Source organism: Perna viridis, chromosome 4, assembly GCF_037379345.1.
Source record: "Perna viridis isolate PV_CMFRI_1.1 ecotype Kerala chromosome 4, ASM3737934v1, whole genome shotgun sequence".
NCBI classification, from domain to species: domain Eukaryota; kingdom Metazoa; phylum Mollusca; class Bivalvia; order Mytilida; family Mytilidae; genus Perna; species Perna viridis.
The window spans coordinates 20,703,928-20,723,127 of NC_142448.1; the positions used below are offsets into that span (position 1 = coordinate 20,703,928).

At 32.4% G+C, this 19,200-nt stretch overlaps 1 protein-coding gene across 2 annotated transcripts in view; it reads right to left on the reverse strand.

The window, feature by feature from the left end:
* Nucleotides 1-9,281: 9,281 nt before the first annotated feature.
* The window catches only part of LOC148619271 (tuberin-like), a 51,341-nt gene continuing 41,422 nt past the window's right edge, over nt 9,282-19,200 (reverse strand). The window contains exons 35-38 of one of the 2 annotated variants that reach the window (XM_088578977.1): nt 18,395-18,473; nt 16,720-16,746; nt 14,222-14,313; nt 9,283-13,983 (exon numbers count right to left, since the gene is read on the reverse strand). In XM_088578977.1, coding sequence (XP_088435103.1) covers nt 13,807-13,983; nt 14,222-14,313; nt 16,720-16,746; nt 18,395-18,473 — 375 coding nt within the window. In that variant the 3' untranslated portion in view covers nt 9,283-13,806. Of the gene's footprint in view, nt 13,984-14,221; nt 14,314-16,719; nt 16,747-18,394; nt 18,474-19,200 lie in introns of both variants that reach the window. The other variant, XM_088578978.1, reaches the window with a different exon arrangement.

Sequence of the window (19,200 nt, forward strand, 5' to 3'; positions counted from 1 at the left end):
CATAGGCTATGTGTCTGTATTTGCACCAATTGTTCAGGGTTTGACCTATGTGATTGTATCAAGCTGTACATAGTGAAGCAATTTATTCAATTTCAGAGTTATTGGACTAATAACACAAAAAATGAGACATGAATATCATGTGCTTTAGTGAGCTGTTCATTGTTTAAACTCACAATCACTTTAATTTCTTTTTATTGCATTAACCAATAGCTTTATTGTAAGGCATGCTTCCATTTCTAGGAGACTAGTCTCTGAATCTAGATTACCTTGGAAGTTCCTTACACAGAATGGTAGCTTATGTGTGCTAAAGTGAAGTTCTGTTTTAAAGGTCACCTACAAATACAACAAAACAAAAATATCTTTGGTTATATTCCCTTCTAGCAAAACATCTTGTTCTACTCATTAAAACATGTGCTCATTAAAAATGAAAACACAAGGGCAATTTCCTCAGTAATTTGACAATACAGTGTAGTAGATGCAATTTAAGAATATTAAGACCAGTAGACATTTTCAAGCGACATTAACTCCAGGAGTGATGTCTGTTATACATTTAACCCAATAACAATGTCCATGATTACATTTAACCTAGTTGTATGGTTTTGTTGCCTATGCCTCATTTACTCTTGAGACATGGCTAGGACTGATGTTCATGAAATATTCAACTGTAGGAGTGATGTCCATGAGACCTTCAACTGTAGGAGTGATGTCCATAAGACCTTCAACTGTAGGACTGATGTCCATGAGACATTAAACTGTAGGAGTGATGTCCATGAGACCTTCAACTGTAGGAGTGATGTCCATAAGACCTTCAACTGTAGGAGTGATGTCCATAAGACCTTCAACTGTAGGAGTGATGTCCATGAGACATTAAACTGTAGGAGTGATGTCCATGAGACATTCAACTGTTGGAGTGATGTCCATGAGTCTTTCAACTGTAGGAGTGATGTCCATAAGACCTTCAACTGTAGGAGTGATGTCTATGAGTCTTTCAACTGTAGGAGTGATGTCCATGAGGCATTCAGCTGTAGGAGTGATGTCCATGAGACATTCAACTGTTGGAGTGATGTCCATGAGTCTTTCAACTGTAGGAGTGATGTCCATGAGACATTAAACTGTAGGAGTGATGTCCATGAGACTTTCAACTGTAGGAGTGATGTCCATGAGACATTGAACTGTAGGAGTGATGTCCATGAGACATTGAACTGTAGGAGTGATGTCCATGAGACTTTCAACTGTAGGAGTGATGTCCATGAGTCTTTCAACTGTAGGAGTGATGTCCATAAGACATTCAACTGTAGGAGTGATGTCCATGAGACCTTCAACTGTAGGAGTGATGTCCATGAGACATTCAACTGTTGGAGTGATGTCCATAAGACATTTAACTGTATGAGTAATATCCACTAGACATTAACTAAGGACATAACTGATTTACCCCAGTAGTAATTTTCACCCTCAGGCCAAATAAAAATAATTAGTAGATTTTTCATCCCCTCCTACCCCCTAAAAAATAGAAAAAAATATAAAAAAAAATGGGGAGGTAATTTCAAACTCGGTTTGATTTTTTTCGGGTTAGTTGCTACTATTACGATACTTCAACGCACAAATTTTTCATTTCTTTGTGACTGAAACAATGTTTCTTCTCTGAAACTGATGTGACTATAGATTTAGAACATGTCTATACTTCAAATAGTTAAAATTAGGCTAGCAAATAGCTGGTAAGGAATAAAAAATAAAACCTTCCACCCCATATGTTTTGTGACGATTGGGTGAAAATCTACCGTTACTTTGCCGTATAGTCATATCAGTAAATGTACTCGTTCTACAACACTACACTAACATGAACCTACTGAACTTGTAAATACATTCAAGATAAGTTCTTATCATGGACTATATTAACTACGTTATTAATATAAAGTCCCTGTTTTATTGAGCATGGTATGAGAAGACATTCTACTGTCATGTCTTGTACTTAGGTAATCTTGTTCAATGCACGATGTCCCTTTCACTATACAATGTAAAACTACTAACAAATTGCAGTTATTTTAGGCTATTCGTGGCATTGATCTTAACTTGCGAGGTTAATGTCTTAACTAGTAAATATTGAGGTTTAACTTCATATCATTTTGAGCTATATTTAGCGCGTCTGCAATATACCTATAAATGGCTATATAAGAATATCACTCCCCAAAAATGCCCAGTCATATTGCATTTCTCTGTTATAATAGGAAGCATTTTTATTTGCCATCTAATACAGTATAGGGATAAGTGTATTGTGGTAGTGCTATTTAAAACAGAGCTTAGAATGAAATGTATTGAAAAGATTATTTTTTTATATTGCGTTTGTCATTAAAAAAGAACGGGTGTCATACAAAAATACCCTTGGTAATGATCATATGATTGACAGGCATTATAAATACCTATTGAATCTTGCAAGTCTTAAACACTTCAACTACACACGGCTAAACCTATAGGTCACACAATACTGTATATTTCTATCATCCAACGGTAATAATTTATAATTTGCTTTCCCTTATGACACCGAATAGTTATTTGACACTCCTAAGTGTTGATGTAAAGACAAATATGCCGACATTTTAGCACTGTTGAATTTGTGATATAAGCATTTTAAACTATTTGATTCATTAAAAAATAAATCATACAAAAAGTCTCCATTGTATATTTTCAAATTCTGTTATTTCTCTGTGCATCATTGGGATAACTCGGGAATTACAAAAAGTGAAAACAGTGGAGCGCAAACATAAATTACTAACAAAACATTCATCTATTCCGACTGCCTTATGAGGGTTGCCGATCATTTTTGGATTGATTGATTGTTGGAGTTTAACGCCCGAGCAGCAAAATTTCAGCTATGTTCAGGCTAAAGATCATTTTTGGTATTATTATCTCTTCTTTTTACGCTATTCCGACTTCCTTGTGAGGTTTGCTGATCATTTTTGCTTTAAGTATCTCTTTTGACGTTATTCCGACTGGCTTGTGAGGTTAGCTTCCGGGGGTTTGCTGATCATTTTTGGTGTTAGTCTCCAGGGTATTACCTCTTTCGGCGCTTATTTGCTTCAGTTGGACGAAAAAAGAACTTGGACTGAAATATGTAAATTCAGACTTTCTGTGAAACTGAAACCTGATAATTAGGAACAAAATTTGTTATCGACTAAATGTTACACTCCTACATTGCCACAAAGATTCCAGGAAGTGTATATAATGGATTGGTATTTCATACCTTGAATGAACACGGATATACGATTATATAAAGTTTAAATACGCTGTTTGAATTCTACGGTATTTGGGTTAATACCAGCAAAATATCGTTGTAGTGACGTGTGTCTTAAGTTGGTATAAGACTTGCTGAAACTCAATTGTAATATAATATTCCACTCCATTTCAATTTTGCATGATTTTACCTGTGTCATTAATGGTGAAAGCAGGTCAAGAAGCTACTTGATTTCGTTCGTCCGCCCGTCCATCCTGACGCTTAGAGGGTACATACTTTGTGTAATTTACTGTTGTAAACTAATTACTCCATTGAACCCTCCCCACCCCCCCCCCCCAAAAAAAATATTATATTCATTTTATCAGGGTTTACATTCAACACAAATTCGTTTTTTAAAATAAGGAAAATGTCAATAAATATACCATTCAAGTTATCGGCGAGCACTAATTAGCAAATATCTTTTTTATGTAGAACTCTAAAAACAACACACGTTGAAGACCAGCAGTGAATGAGCGATAAGGGCGATCTAGGAATCAGCTCTAACCCGGCCCAACATGTATGAAATTTTCAGTGTCTGTAAGTGAAGTATTCTCATCTCTGAAGTACTTGTGATGGGAAGACTATCTATTAGAATTTCCGAAAAGGGGAAGGGGCTCCAGTAATTTCCAGTTTTTATACTACCGCCAAAAAAAAATGTGGTCCTATATTTGTTTGGCGTTTTCGTGAGTTAAGTTGAATATTAGTCGGTTGATCTTTATAAAATTTGAGAACAAGGTTTCAAAATCACAAAGGGAAGGTTGGTATTGATTTTGGGGTTATAGCCAAGACGGTTTTAGAATTAGGGACCAAAAATGGGCCTAAAACAAGCATAGAATTTAACTATAAAACTCGAGTAAAAACATATTAGTGTCAATGATATTGTTTCACAGAATTCTATACCACAATGGTCAGACTTGAACTGATTTTGGGGGTAAAGACTTGAACTTTTCGAAGATTAGGGGCAAAAAGGCGGGCCAGAAACATGCATTTTCCTTACGTCAAGACAGTCACTTGTTTATTTTTTGTCCGATTTTGAGAATGGTTTTATTGAATTCCGTATGAAAATCCCTGCCTGCATTTTAATCAGATTTTAGATGTCTCTTAAGGTTTTTGAATTATAAGGGGTCTAAATGGTCACGCTCCAAAAATCGGCTTTTTGGTCTGATTTCGAAATTTTTTTTATTGGCTTCCTTATAAAAATCCATGCCTGCATTTTTGATCAGGTTTCAGATGTGGTTTACTGGTTTCGAGTTATAAGGGATAAAATGGGTTATACCCCCCCCCCAAAAAAAAAAAATAGACATTTAATTTTTAGGATACGGAAATTTTTAATTTAATTTCAAATTTTGTGCTATATTGTGTCCAAAACAGTTGTTGTGTCCATAATGTATTGCAAGTCCGTTTGAAATCTTTATAATGGTGTTCACACTTGCCCCATCTGCTCAGGGTTTGACCACCGGGGTCGTATCTTGCTGCGCTCGATGGGGCTCTTTATTTAATATGATCACCAGCTCACGTTTCGTAAACCTTAGTTTATATATATGTTGTAGCCACAGGGGCTTGCTCCCACAATCAAAAATGCAGCCCACTAGTATATATATATTTTTTAATTGGATTTTAAAACGGTCTGTGAAATGGAAACTCGTCATGTACTAGTAAATTCTATTTTTGTTGTTATAGAACAAAGGCGCATATTTTTGGGAACAAATTAAATGTAATATTGTTGGGCCAATGAAAGGTCGCAAATTTTGTGCAAATAGAATGCACCTTTTGTTTGGCGACATTGTATTAGCATGACATCGGGGTACTTAGCTGAATAATAATATGTAGTAGTATACGTAACCATTAAAATATTTTTCAAAAGCTTGTCAACTCCTATTCATAGCCAGATAAGATTAGAATTACATAATTTAGTTTTATTTGGACATCAAGTTCGAATGGTTAAAAAAGTAACACGGTTACAGTTGTTTCTTTTTCGCCTATTTTTTTTCCAAAGACAAGAACAGGTTAAAATAGGCAACTTCCGAGTCGGTGGTGACATATCCCCGTGACTTAAGTACAAATTAATAAAATATTATTGCAGTGTCACTAAAAATAAGAAATGGCTCCAGATGGTGACTGTATGTGGAGGTTCTGCTTCGTTTCTTGATCAATTGACTTACATACAGCAACTGGAATAATCCACTGAAACAACATTTGAAAAGTGAACATTTCCAGTGCGCCGAATTTACTGAACATTACAGATGCGAGCGGATGAATGCGCAAATATTTCAAAATTTTATTCATTCATGTAGATGTATCTCGTAGTTTGTGAAAAAAATGTTAAAATTACAATAGCCTTATCGATCACGTAAGCGCATTATTCAGTTTGACATTTTTGGACGTAGTGCTAAATTTTACAATTTCTCAATATTTGTTTCCGTTTTCGCGCGGTTTTATTTGGGGTGTATTTAAACCTGTACACTGTCGACTTTCTGAAAATGTCGGGAATTTCATAGTTCTAAAAATATGACACAAAAACAAAGGAAATTTAAACTTAACAATCGTTATTTCTCCGAACGTAACAAGAGGGAAGTATTTTAAACTTCGTAGAATTGATCAATAGATAGTCGACTCAGGTTAGGGTGGACGAGTTTTGGCAGTTCAATATTCAGGAGGGTTTACGAGTAGAGCCTGTTCATATGGACACGGGATTTCAACTGGACATTACCGAGGATAGAAAAACGGAATGCCCCTTGAAATCCTGTATGTGTCTGAACTAATCTTCAATGAGACCGGTGCTATGTCAACTTCGGGTAAGTTATTCAAATATCTTCACTTATTTTTAATTCATATTGCATTATTACTTTTTTTATTCTACATACTGAATAATACTTTTCAAGTCAAAATTCCTTGACGACTAACCACATGAAAGCGCTTGTCGACTTGTAATTTCCATATTATTTTTTTTTCTCGATCCAGGAAGTATTTCATTTCTCACTTTCTACACGTTAATTCTACCAGGCATAAGCATGACACATCCTAAAGTTTAAATACTTATGATTTTCACCTCTAAACTAACAGAAAAAGAATTTACACCAGAAATCATTTATCCATTTTAGATGTTTACAAGGTTTTTTCAGCTTTTTTGGTCACACCTTTTATGGGAATATTTTCATTATTGAAAAAGAAAAAAAAGAACAGATATGAGGAAATGTAACAAATGCACCAGAAAATTACTTAAGTACAAAATAGTAAATACTTTCATAGATCACCAAAAGGTCTTTAACAAGTGTAAACGCACTTTCAAGCGCTGAAATACCACAACAACAAATAATAATAATAATAATAATAAAACTCCACGGTAACAGAACGGTGAGAATTCTTCAAAATCGAACAAAAAGTAATATACATTAATGACCAAAATCTCCTAATTGTGGACAGGCGCATGTCTGGTGCGGTTAAACTACTTTTATAAGGCCTTAACCACCGCCCTTGGATGAAAGATCTAACACGAACTGAAGTACATAAAGACGATGATGGAATCGGGTAGGTCACAACAAACAGCCACTTGTAATTGCATTTTTTTTAAATAAGAGAGTAGACCTTGACACTAATATTTAATACCAGTAGCAGTTAAAAAATATTATCAGTACAAAAAGTCGACAAAATTAACAATGGCTTGCCATAAAGGTATACTATGTACATGGATAAAGACGATAAGGAACCAATTCTGACCATCAAATCCATAAATCATACATGTATGAGGAACAAGCACTATGAAAATATCAATATGGAAAAAAATCATTGACAGACGGAACTTAAAACAATAATCCCTTTAACTTTAACCGGTTGGGGACTAAAAAAATACGTGGAACAAATCTAATCGAAGTACTTTTCAACATCCCGGATATGGGTCCTTTAATTTCAAGAGACATCGACCATTGTGTGGCTTCACAATTTTGTTTCCTTTGTTCTGCTCTTTCATTAAACGCGGAAATGGAAATGTGTGGGAATAGATAAAAACTTAATTGTCATCTTTCCGACAAGGAAATTATTTTGTATGTGAAAGTATATATTCTTCCTTGTTTTAACTCATTTATTGCTAAATTAAAACAAGTGTTAATTATTATAAGTTATTGAATTAATAACTAATTAATTTAAACCAATGTAAGTCATATGAACAACTGTTTTAATGTCCACTTCTCACATCCTAGAGTCATTCCTTCCAAAAATACATATGGTTATTATTTTCGCCTACCAAGTAACAGTTAAATGGAATAAATCTTTTCATAAGAAGTAAACGTGCACTTGTGGCTATAGTGCCTCCATTTTATCTGTTTTATTTGTCTGCATAGGATAAAATTAAAACCCACATTTTGTAGATTACAATTTTATGTGTTGATTACTCATTTTCTAAGTTATTTTTCTGAAATATCTTTATCTTTACAGAGAAAATAACAAAATTTCCATTTTTAATTAGTCATGTTTTCAATATTCGCATATGCGTTTCCTCAGTATTTGACTTGAACTCATTTCCTATACTCCTATTTATTTCGATGAAAAACATATTTTCCTTGCAGCTAACAAATACAAAAATACCCACTTTACATAATGTAAAGGATGTGAAAACATTGCACAATGGTAACACGATGTAAGAGGAATTCCGTTAACAGGTGGCAAAAAGTTAGAAAATATCTTGCTATTACTGGAGTAACTTCGTCAGTTTTAACTAAAAATAAAAATAGAGAAAAAGTGATGCCCCCGCCTGCAGTTCGCTTGAAGAAAAACTAAAATTTTTAGAGTGTCTTAAGACAGGAATGATGCCTCGAACAAACACATATAACGCATTTGTCCTTTATAAATGGACATATATAGGCATTAAAGTGATATCCAAAAATACATGTCATGTAACCCTTTGGAATTTTGAAGTCGATAAGTCCAACTTCGGGGAGATTTTATCAGCAGTAAGAAAATCTTTGGTCCTGCATATACAAAATTTAAAAGCTGTACATAAAAAAAATTGCTGGGACAGATAGGTAGCTGGGGCAAACTATGTACCTCTATTATTCCTATCACATATTTCTAATTGATTTCAACTATCTCTAATTTTGGAAATATTTTTTTTACCCTGTTCATCTCCATTGTGTGTATAAACATCTTACAAAATTCAAAAGAAGAAGCTAAAAAACTGTAGGTGGAAATAGGGAGACAAATCATATACCCCTACCCAGACAGACAGACAAATGAACAGAAGGACAGAATAAATAAGAAGTCCCCAATTTTTAGTTACAAGTACACATTTTGGTAAGGTTAATTAATGCACTTCTTCAAATCAATCCACCTGCACTGACTACTTAAATAAGTATTTCCTTTACCAATATAGTCAATGGTCAAATCCCAACTCTGCAACTGATAACAAATTCCAAAAGTAAAAGAAAATAAAATAAAAGGACAATTGTTGCAAAACAATTGCAAAGATCTTTCCCATGAATATTACTTAATACCAATGTTTTTCAGAGTAAGAAGTATCCAACTTAAGAGTGAAATGTAAAATAAAATAGAATAATAATAATAATAATAATAAAAAACATTTTCTCTTCGAAAATCTGAATCAAGTGTTCATTCTTTTTGACATCGTAACTGACACGTCCAGCTTTTTAAAACTTCAATTAAAATATGAAGTGTGTATCTTTTACATCATGTGTACTCATGTTGTTCTTACTAAAATTGCTTTAAGCTCCATTTAATTAACATAAATAGAGATTTATCACAATAAAAAAAAACAGTTTCGATTATCTATTACAGGATCGCCTGTATTACGTACAATTTAAGACAGTAGAATTTGCATTCCCAATTATCAAGTTCAAGATCAATTTTATAAGTAGACTTCAAAACAATAAAATTTGCAGTTCCACTTATCAAGTTCAAGATCAACAATAAAAGGTAAATGTTATTAATTATTATTATTATTATTATTATTATTATTATTATTATGTTAACAAGTTTTGACAATACCAACAATATGGATATTTTGAAGGAAACCCAATGGTGTATATTTACCCCAACATAATAAATGGTTTTATCAATATACATCAGAAATCGTATGAATAAAATACAAACGGTACTTCTTAGTTTGTATGAAGTAACTCCACCAGATTATACGGTCACATGATTCACATACCATAAGCCAGAGGTATGGGTTTAATATGCTCCGAGGCGATCAAATACAAGTAACATGCAACAATACGAATAAAGCACATTCATGAAGCAATCAAAACAAAATTTTGTATCCGAGTAGTACGAAAAAACTATACTCAACGCAGGAGTTTATCGGTAATACTGATATTTATAATATCAATTATAAAAATATGTAGACTTTACAATAATGCATCATGATTTGCATGTATCTTAGATGGAGTGGTACTTAATACTACAGTTTGGTACAGAAATTAATACAAAATTTTTTTATCAATATTTATTTCACATAATATTTTGTTACTGCAATCATAATCAATATTATATATAATAAAGGTTAATATTTATTAATTTGTTTCCGTTACATTTGAAACTTTTGGACTATATTGGACTGAGCACAACATAGCAGATAAGCAACAATAACCCATGTATAAACAGGGACACAGATAGTTCAGCCTTAGAGGGCATATTACATAATGAAGAACATCCGCATTGATAAAAACAGTCTGTTGTCAAATCAGGCATACGCAAATGGACATAAAGCTTTTCATAATTTTTTTTGTATTTTAAATTTACTACTAGATCAATATGGTGAGGTAAATCTCCAGCGATGCAGTGGCTCAATGATAAAATTTGCTGACTTATTATGCCTTGTCTTGTTATATTAGCTATGTACCTAAATTGTGAGCGGCGAAAATGATCAGGTGCACCTGTATTAGATTTCAGCTATCAGTTTTTCTTACGTAACTAAAAGGAAGAATGCAAAAGATTATTCACGGCTCATTGTCAACAGCAATAGGCAAATAACAGTTGGCATACCTGACTATGTTTGACCTTTGAATTTTCAAGGCCTTCTGTGCCTACACATGAAGGTCTTCTTAAATAAAAATAATGTGGTATTTAATTTTTTTTTCTCCCTTTGCAACTTGACAAAATTCAAAAAACAGTCATTAGCCACATTACATAACGGCAGTAGTAAATAGAAGCAAATAGAGAAATTTGAATTCCTTTGACCGATTTAAAGACATAATCTCAAAACAGATTATTTGTTATAGAAAGAACAGACAAGGTTTATGCCATACATGAGTAAAGCTATTTGATATAACAAGATTGAACAAATACAAAAGATTGTGGATCATGTAAACTGATACATCTAGCTTTTAGCTGATAGAATAAATTGTCAGTATTGTATTTTGCATTAATGCTTTATATGAACAGCTATCATTTATTATTTCTACTATTTCAGACAAATAAGTTGACATAAGAAAATGGATAAGCATACCATAGTATTAAAATCTGCAGATAATAAGTTTACAAAGATATTTTCCCTCACATAATGATGTCACTCATTCACCTGATTTTCTTGCAAAAATGATATTTCTCTCTTTAATATATGTAATTTTTTATGTAGTAAATCTTTCTTTCTCACATGCATCTGTTGCTAGCCTTCTAAACTCAAACTTGCACTAATGCGCTTATAAGTCTTAGAAATACAAGAAATAAATATTATTTTAGGCTTTGTCTATGAGGGACGGTGCTATCTGTATTCAAATCATAACACTGTTGATAATGTGCCACCAATTTGTTATTGGTAAAGTCTCAATCAACAGGAATATGTGTAGACTACCACCATAAGCCGGTCTTAAAAAAATCACATAATAATGTCTGATATTGCATACCCCCTAATTATATAGACATCACTGACACACTGCCTTATCTATCATTAATATTAATTTTTAATTGGAATGTTTCATGACTTCACAATTTGAAAAGTAATCATCTGAGAATATTGTCTGCTCCAAATGACTTTAAAGAGATTAAATCACCTATGAAGGCAGGCTGTGTTTGTTTTGCTTCTTCCATTTTACAAATCAGTTTTCTAAACAGCAAATATCTATAAAAATCACTTATGTTAGGGGAAAAGACCCTGTTTTATGTTAGGGGAAAAGACCCTGTTTAAAGTTGGACTCATAGCACAAAGTACAATTCAAACAAGAGCTCAATGTGAGCTATATTCCAAAACATTCCACGATACCTTCATAGGTACAGTTTAAACCTAGATTTTATATGGCAATGATCATGTACCACAATGGGAAAAAAACTCAGTGTGAAACATCGTCAACATATAATAAAGCATCATATACTCTATCAAAGAATATCTCTTAGACAAAAACAAAGACAATACAGTGAAATACTGCAAAAGATTCCTGCATATTGACACATGGTTTATGGGACTAAATATTAAAAAGAACACTAATTTAAAAAAATATCCTATGACTAAGGGGTTATTTTTGTTCATGTTTTATAATTGGACCATAATTTTAAAAATTGATGGAAGGACAAACAAGACCTGGTTAATTTACTCACTATTGGTAAACACATGATTTATCAAATATAGTAAAACATTTAAAGTAATTGTGCAGAGAGCCATTTTTCTAATGTAAAGGAATAAAAATAAAAATTGAGATGTGACATTTACTTTACCCTCTTACTTGTTGCACATGCCTCATCTTATCAGGAAAACAGTTTGTTTCCAAAACAACAAATATTTCTATTGAGTAACCAGAAAGTTACAAACAAGTTAAGTGACTCAACAAGAAGTTAATATACAAAACAACAAGAATCAAAAATGCATTTACAGGTCACTCAAGACTGAGCTCTTCCATTATCTTGTCACCAAACATTTACAGGCCACTCAAGACTGAGCTCTTCCATTATCTGGTCACCAAACATTTACAGGTCACTCAAGACTGAGCTCTTCCATTATCTGGTGACCAAACATTTACAGGTCACTCAAGACTGAGCTCTTCCATTATCTGGTCACCAAACATTTACAGGTCACTCAAGACTGAGCTCTTCCATTATCTGGTCACCAAACATTTACAGGTCACTCAAGACTGAGCTCTTCCATTATCTGGTCACCAAACATTTACAGGCCACTCAAGACTGAGCTCTTCCATTATCTGGTCACCAAACATTTACAGGTCACTCAAGACTGAGCTCTTCCATTATCTGGTGACCAAACATTTACAGGTCACTCAAGACTGAGCTCTTCCATTATCTGGTCACCAAACATTTACAGGTCACTCAAGACTGAGCTCTTCCATTATCTGGTCACCAAACATTTACAGGTCACTCAAGACTGAGCTCTTCCATTATCTGGTCACCAAACATTTACAGGCCACTCAAGACTGAGCTCTTCCATTATCTGGTCACCAAACATTTACAGGCCACTCAAGACTGAGCTCTTCCATTATCTGGTCACCAAACATTTACAGGCCACTCAAGACTGAGCTCTTCCATTATCTGGTGACCAAAAGAAACTTAACATAACACAACAACTAAGCAGTTTAACAAGTGATAAAAATATTTCACTTGAGAAAATTCTACTTTAACTAATCTGTATTAGGTTTAACAGAAAACTAGTAAAGTTACAAAACCTAACAGAGTAGTAATGACTTACAATCATGAGTAAGAGCTATCAAAACAAAAAATAATTGACAACCTGACATCTCCTTTAAAATGTGCATACTGGTACATTTGTAATTACAATTGTTTGAAAATAAAAACAAAACAAAAACAAAATAAAACGACAAAAAGATAACAAAGAGGAACAATATTTTGATAGTGTGGGAGCAGTATGACAAAAACCCATAATCATGAAGGTATTTGTAGGTTTGAAATGCCTTTGAAAAACATGATATCAGTGAGCCAATGCCTACTAATAATATACCAATCAAAACTTAACTATATGCATTATAAACCTGAGGTCAAAATACTAAGAAAGTACTTTAATTCGGCGATACCAATTTCCGTGGATTAGGAAACACAAGTTTGTGGATTCTTGAATTTCTAGCTTTGAGGTTTTCAGTATACACATCAATTGGATTCTCCTTTTCATTTGAAACCAAATTTCGTGGTTTGGCATACCCATGAAAACCACAAAAATTGGTATCCCATGAACAATAGTACTTTCACAGTACATACAGAGATTAGTAGGAGCATAAGCCTAAAATCAAATCCCAGGATAGGGCAAACCTTAAGTCAAAACTGCAAGTGACTGTGACAAGTATGTGCAAATGATGTCATATAAAACTACCGGTATACAGGCTTGAAAATATTCTTTAGTCAGTGAAGGGAAAATAGGTTGATGAAATGTTTGAATTTGTTAAGCCCAATATGGGACCCTAACCTGAGGTTTTATGTGAAATATTAAGTTGCTCAGAAAAGTGCCAAAACAGTTTTTTGAAAGAATGGGTGGACTGAGGGTAAACCTTTGGAGTGGGGTGTTAGAAAAATGTGTGTTTTGTTAACTAATTAACAATTGTTAACATGGTAAAAAATAACCTTTAGAGTCTTATTTAAACAAATTCAGTGAAATCTTCTACTTTATGGCCCTGATCTGTAGGATTCTGTAGGTCTAACTCTAACAAGGCTTTCTGTTTGATTCGTTTAATTTGCCTCAATCTCTCCAGTGGGTTGCTAGCAAATGGATCATGTGGATTAGACTGATGTCTCGATAACACCAAGGATGCTAGCTGTAAAGATGTAAACAATAATGTTCATTTTTTGGAGCAAGATCCTTTTTTTCATTTTTTTTGTCAGTCGCAAATCAAAATGAACCAAGTAGTCTCTCCTGGAAAGGGAATAAAATCAAATAGGGATATCTTGTTTTTTTCTCTTTCGTATCAAATTTGAGCTTTAAAACACAAATCTATTAGTTGTTTCTTTTCTTTTTACATCTATTATCCCCAGTACAGATAAACTGGTACTTACATTGCAATTAACAGCAATCTGTCTAACTAAATCAGCCAAGTGTTGATCTGATATTACTTTAGTATCTTTGTGGCCAAGAATTTCTGCAATATCTAAATAGTAAAAAAAAACAATAAATCAAAGTAATTATGAAGTTACATATCTTATGTCTCCTTATCACATAATTAAAAAAAAAACACATTTGTAGGTAACTATTCCTCTGTGATGTGATGCATTAAACCTTAAGAGTTTTAAAAGAAAAATAAGCCCTACTGTCGGTATTTTTTTCATTTCAATAATGGATTTTTATTATGTAATCTTTGCAAGTGATCATGGAATCCAGGAAATTTTAAATTTTCTTATGACATTGAAAATTGTCATTTGTTTGAGGTAAATAAATGGATGTATTTGTTTTAATACCATGCTGGTATTAATATTTCCGTACAATGGGCTACCTGAATACAGATCACCTGGTGAAATCAGCCCTTTCTAAGGTAAATCAATTGTTATGATTAAGTAAATCAAAATGTTTTTGTCTTTATCTGAAGAGGAAGACAACCTTACTGTTCATTTTATGACAATATATGGGTTACATGCCAGGACATTGTGCTGAGTTTACATGGTACTGATGATGTGTTGTTATAATCAATTGAGTATCTGATTTAAAATCATATACTATTATCCATGTTAATACAGACTGCAAAGTATATAATAATGTTTACTTCAAGCAAAAAATATTGATGACCCATAATGGGCTCTACTTTTCTCCAAAACTACCAAAGGAGATGAATTTTTTTGGGCAATTTCCCCCAAATAATTGTTTCATTCAAACTCTTCCAGGTAACCATATTCTCATGTTATTTATCTTGGTAAAAAGACAAATTTATCAGAATGAAGCATATTTGATGACATTCTGTTGAACATGGAGGACTTATTTGAAAAATGAAAAATTGAATGACAAATGTAATGTACTTTGTGCTTTAAACATTTTGATGATAACTATATGGCATATCCAAGCAGGAAGTAAAATGTATATGGAAACATTGACAATATATATACTGGAGACAAAGCACAAGGTATCAGCTAAATCTCATAACTTTACAAAATTTGATAAAAATTGGTGGCCTATTCCACCAAAACATCCCTATCAATTAATATTTTGAAAAGACTTCATAGCTGAATGATTAAGATGATATCTAAACATGTTTTTTCCTGCTAGCTGCTGAATATACAAAAATAACAAGACAAGATTGTAAAATGTGGTATAGAGAAGGTCCAACCTATATACATGTACTAGTATTTTCTAATCATTAACAGTATAAGTAATGTTTTATGAAATCTGTACTATAAATAGGAAGGAACAGAGCATGACAAAATCATTGCACAAATTCCATGTATTATCCTCATGATTATTTCCAGTGTTTTTTTTGGTGGGTTTTTCTACACCTTGAATCACTTTACAATTTGCAGTGTGGACTGGTATTTAAACATAAAAAAGAATGTGTTTCTGTCTTTCTTAGTAGAAAGGATTTTTTTTTCAATAAAAAATATGCATTATATTTAATCTACAGGTATAAAAGAACATGTCTATTAATATCATCTAACATACTTAGAAAAGACATTTTAATTCTAAAAAAGCCCATAGATAAAGAAATATGATCATCTGACAGTAGGAATTTCAACGAAATGTTGAATGTTTAACCAAATTTTAAAATCCATTGAATTCTTTTTTCAAGTGAACATTTAACAGACAATAAACATCTCTTTTTTTAAATGAGAAAATACAATAGTTTTGAAGGGTGCAGCTTGATACAAACCACAAAGGTCAAACCTAAAACAGTTTGGTCAATTATGGCCACAACATTCAATCTTGATGCAGCTCTTAATTTAACACAGCATAGGCTTTAAATAAATTGAAAGTGTCAAAAAAACTTCAGAATTCAAAATTATACAGAAGAAATCGTCAATTTATATATTAAGTTGAAGGAAGTGTTTATTGCAGATACCTTATTTTGAAGTGGTTAAGGCATTGATCTATGTGGTAAAACTGTATAGAAATCTATACAGTATTAAATAACATAGTGTTAAATGTGATTAAATGCTTGTTTTGGTCCCTATTTCTAAATGACTGGGACTATAACCCCCATAATCAATACCAATTTTCCTTAAGACCCACAAATGCAATAATATTCATCTTATAGCACAAATTCTGAATGTCTGAAGATGAACGTGATAAAGGATGATGCCACAATGACAACAGTGCCATATCACAAAAAAAAAATTGCAGTTGTGTAATAAAGATTCTTTTTTTTTTTTGTGCATCTTTTTCTGGATAAGTTTCTTCGAGCTTAAACTGGCATTCTGACACAATTCCAACTTTATTACTAACATACTAGCTATACAGATCAGACTTAGGAAGAATTGGGTTAGTGTGAAATCAAGCAATCAAAAGCAAGCAGCAATGTAAAAGCAGTGATATTTCTAGATATTAGCAGCACAGAAGCAATACAGAATTATACCTGTAGTAATACTGTCTTTAAAAGGGACTAGAAATACAAAATATTCTCTGTTATACATGCATTTCATAAATAAAAAGGATATTTCTAAAATAGTTACAAGGTACAATAAAATCAGGTGGATTTACATGTATTGGTGAGACATGGCCTCACATAAGACAATCTTTTAAAACATTTTAAATTTATATATGGACTTATTGGAGAAAGTCCTTTTGAACTAGATTCCCTTCACCTTTCTCTTAAGCACTTTAAAGCATACTACAATACAAGCGGGTGAAAATTGTCATGGCACATGTTAATGAACACCCTGATACTGAATGATGATTTGAAGATATGTAAACTTACAATAAGGTCAACGAAAAAAAAGTTAGGAAAATTTGAATCAGAATTGTTTCGCACATAAACTTGATCACTACATGAATGATTTTGTATCAATATTTATTTTCCCATTTTTTTCAATATAAAATATTCCATGTTGGAAACAGACTTATAAATCTGTAAAATTCATGTTTCTTAATCTGTGCCCATATTTTTGTTGTTGTGTAATGAGACCGTGACATCATCAACCTTTTTAAATAATGGAATCATTAAATTTTTATACTAAAATTAAATGATAATGGAATTACTGTTATATTGAAACAACCTCAATAAATTGTGGTACACTCTTGAAAATAACCTGCTCCACATGTTATTATCTGTGCACAACATTGTTGAGGTTATTTCTTCAAAGACAGAAAAAAATATAACAGTCATTCATTGAATAATGTGTTATTCTAATAGCAATGACTAAAGTTACTTGAATCATAAGATTGAAAAAAAAAATTGTCATATTTTTACATTTTAGTCAAAAATTGTTCTTTTTAATTCAACAAATTAATTGTAAACAGCAGGGAATGCCCCTTAATATGCAGGCAATTTTACTGATGCTAAAAATACATATCACAAGTACTGATGAAGCATTTTTGTTGAAGTGCTATCAATATTCTAGGTTTTATGTTTACAGCACATATTGGAAATTCTCAACAAAATATACTGTAATCTAAATAAACGAAAAAAAAAAATCATCAACTGGCAAAATTATGATGGACCAGGTAAAATGGAAAACCAACATGCTAAAGTACCTTTAGGCTTTATAAAAATATACTCAGATAGTATACAACATGGTGATAGTTTAATAATGTGTTGTGTTACTTTTAAAACATCATGCAGAGTTTGCATAGAAGTTGCAGTTGTGATTTGAAATTCATTAGTCTCCAGTAAATTCATGCCAAGAAAAGCTTCTTAATAAGACACACACTTTAAGGAGGTAGACCTAGGGTAAGGGACACAACTCTTAAAAATCATTGGAACATTTGTATTCACCATTTTACATCAACCTTATGTAAGCATCAAAGTAACTTGGATTAAATTTATTCTGTTTCAAACGAAAGCTTGAGAGGCTTTGGTGAAATTGAATATAATACATACATATCCCTGATTTCATGAGTTATGTCCTTTAGCCTGGGTCTACCTCCTTAAAGCAATAGCTTACAAAAAAAACCCCAAAACTTACTTATAATGTATCAATAATTAGTTGTAACATTTCAAACATTTCAAAACATCCAATTTCAAATCTCATCTGAACCAAATAAAAGAAATGAAAATTCTGCTTTAGTGGAACTATAGATGATAATCATACCTTCTTTCGCTTGTAGTGTGATGGCATTACTCTCATGGTCGATTGGCTTAATTATAATATTGACATAATTAAATTGTCCCTGAAAATGGAAGATTAAAATAATATTTTGAGAAATGTCCATTTTTTCACAAGAAGACAGCGCCTAATCTAGAGGGAGAAATGGGCTAAAACTTCTCCTTATTTGTCCTCACTTCTCCTTTGAGAGGGAGAAGTTTTTATAATAGATTACATAGACAATAATGTCAATATTGTTAATTTTTAAACAGAATTTACTAAAACTTCTCCTGGTCATCGCTGTCTAGATTAGGCCAAGGAAGATAGATAAAATAAGTGTGTTATAAAAATAAAAACATACGTTTGTGACCAATGAATAATGACCCAATCTTCTACGGTAATCAAGCTTAAAATACTAATTTCATTTGATATTTTTTCATTTACATGTTATAATGTTTAGTGACCTGTAATTAAAATAACCTGAAAAAAAAACTGACATATAACCCACACTACCAATTTAAAGTTAAAAGGGAGACAAATGCTATTTCCCTAATAAAGTGAAATTGCTATACGTAAAAAATACATCTAAAGTGTACAACATAATATAATAATATAAAAATTTATTACATAGATAGCAATGATTTATCAAATGTTTCCAGTGTAATAAATTTCGATAATTCACACTGTGAAATAAATTCGGTAATTTCACTGGTGGACTTTCTCCCGCCAAAACGTCACAACTTTGATATCAATCCGCTGAATTGAAAATTCATGTTGAATATATCGATAAATTGTGAAGAAAATCTATATAA